This window comes from Palaemon carinicauda, chromosome 22, assembly GCF_036898095.1.
Source record: "Palaemon carinicauda isolate YSFRI2023 chromosome 22, ASM3689809v2, whole genome shotgun sequence".
NCBI lineage: Eukaryota > Metazoa > Arthropoda > Malacostraca > Decapoda > Palaemonidae > Palaemon > Palaemon carinicauda.
In genome coordinates this window covers 72,308,498-72,320,997 of record NC_090746.1, presented here as the reverse complement: position 1 = coordinate 72,320,997, position 12,500 = coordinate 72,308,498, and the positions used below count along the sequence as shown (strand labels likewise).

At 31.2% G+C, this 12,500-nt stretch overlaps 1 protein-coding gene across 1 annotated transcript in view; it reads right to left on the bottom strand.

Moving 5' to 3' along the window:
- Window positions 1-12,500, bottom strand: part of tous (testes of unusual size) — a 32,054-nt gene that overhangs the window by 3,771 nt on the left and 15,783 nt on the right. Inside the window, exons 15-21 of the mRNA XM_068345804.1 lie at window positions 10,882-10,981; window positions 7,642-7,823; window positions 3,841-3,991; window positions 2,956-3,099; window positions 2,260-2,475; window positions 993-1,091; window positions 311-451 (exon numbers count right to left, since the gene is read on the bottom strand). Of these exons, the coding sequence (XP_068201905.1) occupies window positions 311-451; window positions 993-1,091; window positions 2,260-2,475; window positions 2,956-3,099; window positions 3,841-3,991; window positions 7,642-7,823; window positions 10,882-10,981 (1,033 nt within the window). The remainder of the gene's footprint in view (window positions 1-310; window positions 452-992; window positions 1,092-2,259; window positions 2,476-2,955; window positions 3,100-3,840; window positions 3,992-7,641; window positions 7,824-10,881; window positions 10,982-12,500) is intronic.

Here is a 12,500-nt window from a genome sequence, read left to right as displayed (position 1 = left end):
GGGCGTGACAGGAAAAGAGTATATATATATATATGTATATATATATATATATATATATATATATATATATATACTGTATATATATATATATATATATATATATATATATATATATATATATATATATATACTGTATATATATATATATATATATTATATATACACACATACACACATATATACAGTATATATACACAGCATATACTGTACATACAGCCAGTCATGTAGCTCTCTATTATATAGGTGAGATAATAATAATAATAATAATAATAATAATAATAATAACAATAATAATAATAATAATAATGACCTGTACTAATTTCGTGAGTTTGTCCTTATGAGCCCTCGTCTGCTTCTGGGCCTGGGCACGAAGGGTGGCAACTGATCTCTCCAGCATCTCTCTCTGTCTCAACAATTCCGGCACTGCCTCCTCTCCTGGACCCCCTCCATCCTGCGAAGGTCAAAACAGCTGGGGTTTATATATTTTCTATTTAGCTAACAGTACTATAGATAAAATTATATTTCACGTTTAGTTTACAGTTCAGCAAGCATAACTCAATATATACATGCTACAACCCTAGTTGGAAAAGCAAGATGCTATAAGTCCACGGGCTCCAACAGGAACAAGGAAATAAATTAGGAAACAGCTACAATAGTGTGCCCGAGTGTACCCCAAGCAAGAGAACTCTAACTAAAGACAGTGGAAGACCATGGTCCTTCTAGAAAAGCTGCTTACTGCAGCTGTCTCTTTTACCCTTACCAAGTGGAAAGTAGCCACTGAACAATCATAGTGAAGTAGTTAACCCGTTGAAAGAAGAAGAATTTTTCGGTTACCTTAGTGTTGCCAGGTGTAAGAGGAAAGAGGAGAATGTGTAAAGAAGTGCGCAGACTATTCGGTGTATGTGCAAGCAAAGGAAATATGAGCCATCAGATGAAAATAATTTCACCTGAGCTAAGAAAGCACACAAGGAAAGGCTCTAAAGATTGCTTACCATCATGGCAGAGTCTTCAGGTGATTTGGGCTTATCAAGTTCTGTTCTTGTCCAGAATTGTTTATTTCGGCTGCCTCGGACGTATCTGTCATTCAAGCTCTGCATGTAAAAAAATATTTAGATAAGATGAATTATGATCCCTCAGCTACTAAAAGGTCCAGAGCATGATTATTGAAAGCCATTATTTGCATATAATAAGGCAAATGAAACAGTCCAGAACAGAAAACAGATTTTGGAGTGCTCCCAATCAAGTGTCTAGAGTTCACAGAGGTTTCAAAAGTTTACCGAGATCACATTTCTCAGGATCTTTCATTTCGTTAATGTCAGTACTCATAATTAATAATTGAATGAATGTAGGTTACCTTGGGTCTGTTTAATATAATACACTATAATTAATTTCAAGAATTGAAAGACAAGAATCAGATAATTTTTTCAGTCTTACACCCTAAGCAATTTTCTCTTTAAGTGAAGTAAAATACTACAAAAATCATTCTTTTCTGAGGTTATCTATAATAATTTATCGAAATACTTTCACTATATCATTAAGTGTGAATTGCGAAAGTCTTTTAAAATTATCACGACCAATACTAATCCATTGACTTTCCATCATAAATATTAAGGGCAATTTGAGAACAACATTGATTGTATTTCTCAATATTCACGAACATGCATATTCATCACAACACCCAAAATGGGACATTAACGTTTTCATCAAAATTTTAAAGCAATAACACAGACATGTCATTAAGGTGTATAATATTGTATGGGCTTTAAATTTAGAACAAATGTCAGTACTAGAACAGGTGAGGTCATTCACCCCCGTTATGAATATAACGAATAAAATATTTTTAAAAAATATACAAAACCAATTATACTCAAACAAATAAACAAACTAAGGAAATGTGCCTGACCGGCGATCTTCTGGACTGGGGTTCGAGACTCACTCAAACTCCATAGTCTCTTATAGTTTCTATAACCTCACCCACCTTGTGAGCTAAGGCTGAAGGTGTGTCGGGTTGGAGGAACCCATGCGTCTACCTGGTGAGTCATCAGCAGCCATTACCTGAGCTTCCCTAATACTAGCTTGGGTGGAGAGGGGGGCTTGGGCGTTGATCATATTTATATATGGTCAGTCTGTAGGGCATTGTCCTGCTAGCTAGGGCATTCTCACTATCCCTTGCCTCTGTCATTCATACGCGACCTTTTAAACCTTTAAACACGATTAAAAGTTCTAAGACTCCTTAAACGATTGAAAGACTCTCCCTACCTTAACCAATTCCTTAAGCTTCTTGGGATGGTGTATCATCTGGGCAGCTGCTGCCACGTCAGCCAGGACCCTGGTGAGCGTGGTGTCCAGGGAATGGTGCCTCTGCTGCAGGTGCCGACTGAGTTGTCTGGATGTCACCAAACGCTGACTCAGCTCTTTCACCTGTCGGTCCCTGGCGCCCACGACTAGTCTGGTCTCTGTCATTTCATCTTCCAGCTGTTGGGGGAATTGGGTCATATTTTTGGAAGAAAGTATCTTGATGATAATAATAATAATAATAATAATAATAATAATAATAATTATGATGATACCAATAATTATAACATGATCAATAATCATAACAGTAAAAACAAAAATAGATAATGATAATAATGACAATATTAACATAGTAATAAGAAATTCAATAATAATAATAATAATAATAATAATAATAGAAATTGAAGAAAGGATAATTTCTATAAACGAATGATTACTCTCAAAAAAAAATTGTCCTCATTAATAAACACAAAAATTGCTATGAAAACTGAACCCCTTTCTAGAGTAGCTCAAACATTATAAAGAATATTTATCATAAAATCATAAGTTAAGAATATCTTCAAACTGTACACCTTCCAAAGTTATAAGTAAGAATTTATCTATCTATCTATCTACATGTACATTTATCTTTTTATCTTTATATCTATCTATCTATCTTACCTGCTTGATTTGTTGAGATCGTTGGTCGAGTGCAGTCTGTAGAGGTTCGAGTTCTTCCTTGAGCTGGTTCAATTGGTGCTCGAGGAGGAAGCGCTGTTTCTCTAGTTCTCCGATGCGCTCTCGAGTCGTAGTGATTTTACTTTCCTAATATATATATATATATATATATATATATATATATATATATATATATATATATATGCATATATATATATATATATATATATATATATATATATATATATATATATATATATATATATATATATATACATATATAAACAAGGTTCTGATAATGACTAGAGGTAAACATAAATCTCCATTTGTATATGCTCTCTCAATATTCAAGAAGTACATACACACATACAGATGTGAAATCATTGATAGACACACACAGATGGTTATTAAATAACGTGTTCTAATAACAAACAATTATGAAATGCTGTTAAGTAAAATAAATCGTAAAATATCAATGATCTCGAAAAGAAATAATCATTAAAAAAATAGAAAAATTATAGCCTTTTCTAAGAACATTTACAAACCACGATAAGAAAATATGATCGAACAAAACTACTTTTTTTTTTAAGAACATGCAAAAGAGAGAGAGAAAAAAAACCCAGCGCATACAAGTATGCAAATGAAAACCGAAGAACAAAAGCTGAATAACAAAACATAACCTGAAACAGCTGTTTCTCATCAAAGTCTAAATGAAAAGGTATGCTCCTAACGCTGGACTCCTCCTCCTCCTCCTTCTCCAGCATCTCATCCTCCACCTCCTTCTCCTCCTACACTACCACCTCTTCCTCCTCTTCTACCACCTCCTCCATCACCTCCCCTCCTCCTCCTCCTCCTCCTCCTCCTCCTCCTCCACCTCCTAGTTCTTACCCTGTCGTGAATGACGTCATCTCTGTGGTTAACCTCCTTTCTGAGGGCCGCCAGCTCCCGTTCCAGTCCTCGGATGGAAGAATTCAACTTGGACCTCTCCTCCCCAAGGGCCTTCACTTCCATGTCTTTCTGCTCGCACTCCCGCTGTACTCTGGCAAATAAATAAATAAATAAAATAAATAAATAAACAAATAAATAAATAGATAAACAAATCAGTAAATAAATTAAGTGTAAAGTTGAAAGTGTGGTAGAGGAGAAATGCTAGCTTGTTGACATTCAGAACTCCCGTTGGGCGAACCTTACGGGTCAGGTGAATGATATTCGTGGATGGTATTGCATTTGTTGGGTTGAATAATAATAATAATAATAATAATAATAATAATAATAATAATAATAATAATCATCATCATCATGAGGATAATAATAATAATAATAATAATAATAATAATAATAATAATAATTAAGGCAAAATTCATTTAATAAAATTTTGATATTTACAATGCCTAATATATAATTACGATTAACTTAACCATATTTCTTACACTTTAATGTAACAATAATATTTCAATATACTGTTAAAAACTCATTTTCTTTGCAGCAGGACAGTACGAAACAACATGTAAGCATAAGAATGAATGTCGAAGATTATAAGCAATAAAAAAATTAAACATCCCAGTCACTGGGAGTGTTCCAAAGGGCGGAATGAATACGAAAGTGATGCAATCCTATCCCTCAACGGAAGCTGATCTATTAACAAACATTTATTTGTAAGAATACAGTGAATAGGATTTTGTTGTGCTAACAAAGTAAGCTTAAATATAATTGGTAAATTGGCAAAGAATATGGATGAAAACTTTCGAGTGTTCTAACATGAGATTCATCTATTCCTTGCCTTTGAGGGGCTTTCATTACTGCTGAAGTTTTCACAGAATCAAAAGATTTCTCGTAATTTATAAATGCCATACAATACCATCAGGATTGATCAAATATCTATAATATCAATTGAAAAAATTATCGATGTTCATAAATTAAGAATATATAAAACAGAAAAATACAGTAAATTAAATAAATTAAAGACAAAAAATACCTACTAGAATAATTAGAAATTAGAAGATAAAATAATCAAACAAGTTTATCCGGAACTTACATTAATGAGTGAATAATCAAGGCATCAAAATGTCAAGTTATATTGATAATGGAAAAAAACATGAACAGGTGTTAAGAAACAAAGCAGGATACACATAATTCAAATTGACAAACAATTATAAAAAAGAATGAAAATGAATTAGAAAAAAAACAAATAACTAAAATAATAAACAGACGAACAAAGAACTGTAGGAACAGGGGCTAGTGAAAACTAATTATAACAATAAACAAGTTACTAAAGAAATGTGAGAAAAGGGACTTGGGAAAAAAAATAGACTGACAAACAGACAGATAGACACGCGACCGGCAATCAAGCAATTAATACGTAAATAAATGAAAACAAATAAACAATCAGATAATAAATGAATTTCAACAAATGCATAAATTGATAGTTAGACAGTTCTGATACAGTACATGAATACTGAAGAAGCCCCGCTATTAAACAGTAATTAATCATAGGAGGCTTCATAGTTAATAAAGCTATTAGTGAATAAATAAATAAACAAATAAATGAATAGATAAAAAATAAAAGGAGGAAAAATAAATCAACCACCAAAAAAAATGGATGTAAACAAAACAAACAAATAAATAGATAGATAAATAAATCAATCAATCAGCAAATGAATAAACAAATTACCAAGTATATCAATCAGCAAATAAATAAACAAATTACCAAATAAATCAATCAGCAAATAAATAAACAAATTACCAAATAAATCAATCAGCAAATAAATAAACAAATTACCAAATAAATCAATCAGCAAATAAATAAACAAATTACCAAATTAATCAATCAGCAAATAAATAAACTAATTACCAAATATATCAATCAGCAAATAAATAAACAAATTACCAAATAAATAAATCAGCAAATAAATAAACAAATTACCAAATATATCAATCAGCAAAAAATAAACAAGTTACCAAATAAACCAATCAACAAATGAATAAACAAATTACCAAGTACATCAATCAGCAAATAAATAAACAAATTACCAAATAAATCAATCAGCAAATGAATAAACAAATTACCAAGTATATCAATCAGCAAATTAATAAACAAATCACCAAATAAATCAATCAGCAAATGAATAAACAAATTACCAAATATATCAATAAGAAAATAAATAAACAAATTACCAAATAAATCAATCAGCAAATAAATAAACAAATTACCAAATTAATCAATCAGCAAATAAATAAACTAATTACCAAATATATCAATCAGCAAATAAATAAACAAATTACCAAATAAATAAATCAGCAAATAAATAAACAAATTACCAAATATATCAATCAGCAAAAAATAAACAAGTTACCAAATAAATCAATCAACTAATGAATAAACAAATTACCAAGTACATCAATCAGCAAATAAATAAACAAATTACCAAATAAATCAATCAGCAAATGAATAAACAAATTACCAAATATATCAATAAGCAAGTAAATAAACAAATTACCAAATAAATCAATCAGCAAATGAATAAACAAATTACCAAGTATATCAATCACCAAATAAATAAACAAATTACCAAATATATCAATCAGCAAATAAATAAACAAATTACCAAATAAATCAATCAGCAAATAAATAAACAAATTACCAAATTAATCAATCAGCAAATAAATAAACTAATTACCAAATATATCAATCAGCAAATGAATAAACAAATTACCAAATAAATAAATCAGCAAATAAATAAACAAATTACCAAATATATCAATCAGCAAAAAATAAACAAGTTACCAAATAAACCAATCAACAAATGAATAAACAAATTACCAAGTACATCAATCAGCAAATAAATAAACAAATTACCAAATAAATCAATCAGCAAATGAATAAACAAATTACCAAATAAATCAATCAGCAAATGAATAAACAAATTACCAAATTAATCAATCAGCAAATGAATAAACAAATTACCAAATAAATCAATCAGCAAATGAATAAACAAATTACCAAGTATATCAATCACCAAATAAATAAACAAATTACCAAATAAATCAATCAGCAAATGAATAAACAAATTACCAAGTATATCAATCAGCAAATTAATAAACAAATCACCAAATAAATCAATCAGCAAATGAATAAACAAATTACCAAATATATCAATAAGCAAATAAATAAACAAATTACCAAATAAATCCATCAGCAAATAAGTAAATAAATTACCAAGTGTATCAATCAGCAAATAAATAAACAAATTACCAAATAAATCAATCAGCAAATGAATAAACAAATTACCAAGTACATCAATCAGCAAATAAATAAACAAATTACCAAATAAATCAATCAGCAAATGAATAAACAAATTACCAAGTATATCAATCAGCAAATTAATAAACAAATCACCAAATAAATCAATCAGCAAATGAATAAACAAATTACCAAATATATCAATAAGCAAATAAATAAACAAATTACCAAATAAATCAATCAGCAAATAAATAAACAAATTACCAAATTAATCAATCAGCAAATAAATAAACAAATTACCAAATAAATCAATCAGCAAATGAATAAACAAATTACCAAGTATATCAATCAGCAAATAAATAAACAAATTACCAAATATATCAATCAGCAAATAAATAAACAAATTACCAAAATAAATCAATCAAGCGATCAAATGAAATGTTATTCACGTTGCATAATTCTTGGTGAGCGCTGCCCTTTCGCTGCGCAGCTTAATGACATTGGTATGTTCCTCAGCCAGCTGGGAGTGGAGGGCCTGTCGCACCTGACCCAACTCCGCCTCCGTCGCCGCCTCCACCAGGCGGACGATCTCGGCGCCCTCGCTCCGCTCACGCTCGAGTTCGACACAAGTCTACGAGGAGATGTCCTTGTTGTTAACATTATCATTACAATTTTCATCATTATTCTATTGATATCATCATCATCATCATTTTCATCATTATGATTAATATTTATATCATCAATAATATCATCGTAAGTTTCTTTGTTATAATCAATATTATTCTTAACAATAATACTATTGACATTATTCTCATCTTATTTTATCATTAACATTATTACTGACATTATTATTTTATTCATATCATCTTCATACTCATCATTATTATTATCCTAATTTTCATCATTATAATTACATAAACTAATATTGTTATCAACAATATTATTTTTTGTCATTATTACTATTATATTTATTATTATCATTATTACCTGATTGATGAAATTAAAAAAAAAAAAAAAAAGAGTAGTGACTTTTCATTAGTACCAATATCATTTGCAAAATACAATAAGCCTTCTTTACCATAACTCTTATTTTGATTTGATTTTACTAATAAATAAGATTTAACAACAACAGACAGAAGAAAAATCGTGAAAACATTCATTAGGATATTTCAATTCTTAACCCACAGCATTTGGTTTCTTAAACACAATCATATCCTCTGTTAAAAAATGACAACAATCAAGCAATTAAATTTTCTTACGATGTCATCATCAAGTAAAAGTAAGTACTATAAGCTCCTTAACAATCTTGTAGTGTATCAAAATGTTGTGTGTGGGTTTGAGAGTTGAGTTACCAGAGGGCCAAAACTCCGTTTGAAATTCCTGATTTACTTATTTTTTATATAAATGAATTTACATATGTATAAAAATACAGAAAGGAAACTTATTCTAGAGATATAGTCCTGCCCAATTTTCTCTCTCTCTCTCTCTCTCTCTCTCTCTCTCTCTCTCTCTCTCTCTCTCTCTCTCTCTCTCTCTATCTCTCTCTCTCTCTCTCTCTCTCTCTCTCTCTCTCTCTCTCTATATATATATATATATATATATATATATATAGACACACACACACACACACACACACATATATATATATATATATATATAGATATATATATATATATATATATATATATATATATATATATATATATATATATATATACATAGCAGGTTAGGGTTTGCACTCTAAAACATTTATTTTCCCGTCTCCTACTCACCAGAATCGTTTAATTGCTAGATACTTGATTCAATATGTAGCTAAACTGAGGTAAAACTGAAATTTACAGAACTGACCTCAAGAAACTCAACTTGCTCTGGAATCAAACACAACTTTCGCCGGTGAGGCAAACTTCCCAGCCATTGGACCAGTTATATACATGGTATATATATATATATATATATATATATATATATATATATATATATATATATATATATATATATATATATATATATTGCAATCTTGCTACAAAACATTAGTATCATAGTTTGTTAACATTACCCCTGGTTTTCTAACTTTCTTAGCCACGATTCCAGGCCTTTGTTTTGGGCATGAAGAAAGAGAGAGAGAGAGAGAGAGAGAGAGAGAGAGAGAGAGAGAGAGAGAGAGAGAGAGAGAGAGAGAGAGAGAGAGAGAGAGAGGATACATTTCTGCCAGACGTACGAGTCATCCTATACGTCATGATTCCTCTGGAATTGGAAAGGTACCTTAAGTAATATCACTGAAAACTACAGGAAACCCCTTGCGGTTAGTGATAAAAGTTACCGTTTCTGACAGAATAAGATCTAATAATATATATTTACTAATAAAGTTATACAAATAATGGCGTTATATTGCACATTAAGCTAGCATATTTTACTTTCTTTTTAGTTTTTTTGTAAAGGTATTTTTATGACAGTTTTTATGATACTACTACTACTACTACTACTACTACTACTACTACTACTACTACTACTATAATAATAATAATAATTATCTATTCTACTTTCGTTTTTGCTATTTTTGTAAAGGTAATTGTTAAGACTGCTACTACTACTACTACTACTACTACTACTACTACTACTACTAAACATAGTAATAATAATAATAATAACAATAATAATAATATACATCAGTAATGCCCTTAACATCAACCATATAAATTTGCGTGTACCTAGGAGTCATCAAACAACTGATCAGCTAAGCAATTACATAAATACTAAGTCCTCTTAATGACTTACAAATGTGTAGCTCGTGTAAATTGCATGTCAGATACCGAGTTGGTTTTAAAAGCTCCTCCTACACCATATCTATACTGTTTCAATTCCTCATATCACGTCTTTCTTGTTTTTCCCCTTCGCCAGTTTAACTTTTCAAACGGATGTGGGCCTGTCTTACTCATTTCGGGTTTCTCACCCTCACCCTCCACCCTCTTCCGCCCCCTCCTCCCTCCCCCTCTCAGTCCTCCCCCTAAAACAATGAGATTGGGGATCCTTAATTCTGATGAAGAATTTCTCTCGATCTTTAAAAATAACGAATACAATTTTCAATGAGTCCATGAAAATGACCGATGAAAAAATTACCTAGATTCTAATAAATTTATGAAACAAATTAGAAATCCTTAAAATATTCAGGTGATTTTAAACATAAACATGAACATATTTCACCTTTAACAATGAAATAGAAGAAATAATTTGATCCTTGCAAAAGCAAGAGGAAAAACAAATTGATCCTTGAAAATAAAGGCAAAAAGAATGACTCGATCATTTAAAATGAAAATTGATTATTATTGTTTGATGCTTTGGGTTCTTTAGATTATAGAATGTAGCCACTAAATCTTCAAATTTAAATAGAAAATAATATTTCAGACATAAAAGAAAACTCATTCGACACGAAAAAAAGCAACGAAGAAAAAACCAGGAAATCCCTAAACCTTTAAAATCTAAATAGAAAAAATAATTTAGCAGTTAGAAATAAAAAAAAATAATTCGTACATTAAAGAAAAATCATTCGACACAACATAACAAAACGAAAAAGAATAAAAACTTTGACTTAAAGAAAGGTTTATCCCTAAAAATCACATGCAACTGAACTTAAAGTAAATACTCCCTTCCCCACACGCCCTCCCACACCTGAGGTTGCCGCAAGAACTGACCTTTTCCAAATCAGCCGTGAGTTGATGCACAATGGCCACTTGCTCGTCCAGACGAAGTTGAAGCTCTTGCCTCGTTTTCCTCTCGGCTTCTTGCACTCGTCTGGAGATGCAAACAAATGAGATAATTTAGATTATGATTGGAATATGTATGTCGATCATTGATTACGAAATAAAAAATATATTGATAAATAATGAAAATATATGATGATGGTTGACCTACATAAATAAAATCTGAAATAATGTGAAAGTTGGTTAAAAATGGATGACAGTGCGGGTTCAATGTTGTAAAATTGATTAAAACTGGAAAATTTAGTGTATGCATATATATATATATATATATATATATATATATATATATATATATATATATATATATATATATATATATATATATATATATAAGGTGGAAGTAAAGCGCAAGATACGTGAGGCAAAGAGGGCAGCTGACCTGAGGTGGGGTCAGGGATTGGGTCATTCATATGAAGAGAATAAGAAGAAGATTTGGAAAGAAATGAAGAGAGTAAGGAAGGCTGGCTCAAGAATTGAAGAAACAGTGAAAGATGGAAATGGAAGGTTGTTAAAAGGAGAGGAGGCAAGGAAAAGGTGAGCAGAATATTTTGAAAGCTTACTGAATGTAGAGGATAATAGGGAGGCAGATATAATTGCTATTGCAGGTGTTGAGGTGCCGGTGATGGGAGATGAAAATGAGAGAGAAATTACAATAGAGGAAGTGAGGAGAGCACTAGATGAAACGAGAATAGGAAAAGCACCTGGTATGGATGGTGTGAGAGCTGAGATGTTGTTGAAGGAAGGGGATGTGACTGTACTTGAATGGTTGGTGAGATTGTTTAATATGTGTTTTGTGTTGTCAATGGTACCAGGAGATTGGGTTTGTGCATGTATTGTACCACTATATAAGGGTAAGGGAGATGTGCATGAGTGTTGTAATTCAAGAGGTATTAGTTTGTTGAGTGTAGTTGGAAAAGTGTATGGTAGAGTAATGATTAATAGGATTAAGGATAAAACAGAGAATGCAATCTTAGAAGTACAGGGTGGTTTTAGAAGAGGTAGGGGTTGTATGAATCAGATTTTTACAGTTAGGCAGATATGCGAGAAATATTTAGCAAAAGGTAAGGAGGTGTATGTTGCGTTTATGGATCTGGAGAAAGCGTATGATAGAGTTGATAGGGAAGCAATGTGGAATGTGATGAGGTTATATGGAGTTGGTGGAAGGTTGTTGCAAGCAGTGAAAAGTTTCTACAAAGGTAGTAAAGCATGTGTTAGAATAGGAAATGAAGTGAGTGATTGGTTTCCGGTGAGAGTGGGGCTGAGACAGGGATGTGTGATGTCGCCGTGGTTGTTTAACTTCTATGTTGATGGAGTGGTGAGAGAGGGGAATGCTCGAGTGCTTGGACGAGGATTAAAACTGGTAGACGAGAATGACCATGAATGGGAGGTAAATCAGTTGTTGTTTGCGGATGATACTGTACTGGTTGCAGACACAGAAGAGAAACTTGACCGACTAGTGACAGAATTTGGAAGGGTGTGTGAGAGAAGGAAGTTGAGAGTTAATGTGGGTAAGAGTAAGGTTATGAGATGTACGAGAAGGGAAGGTGGTG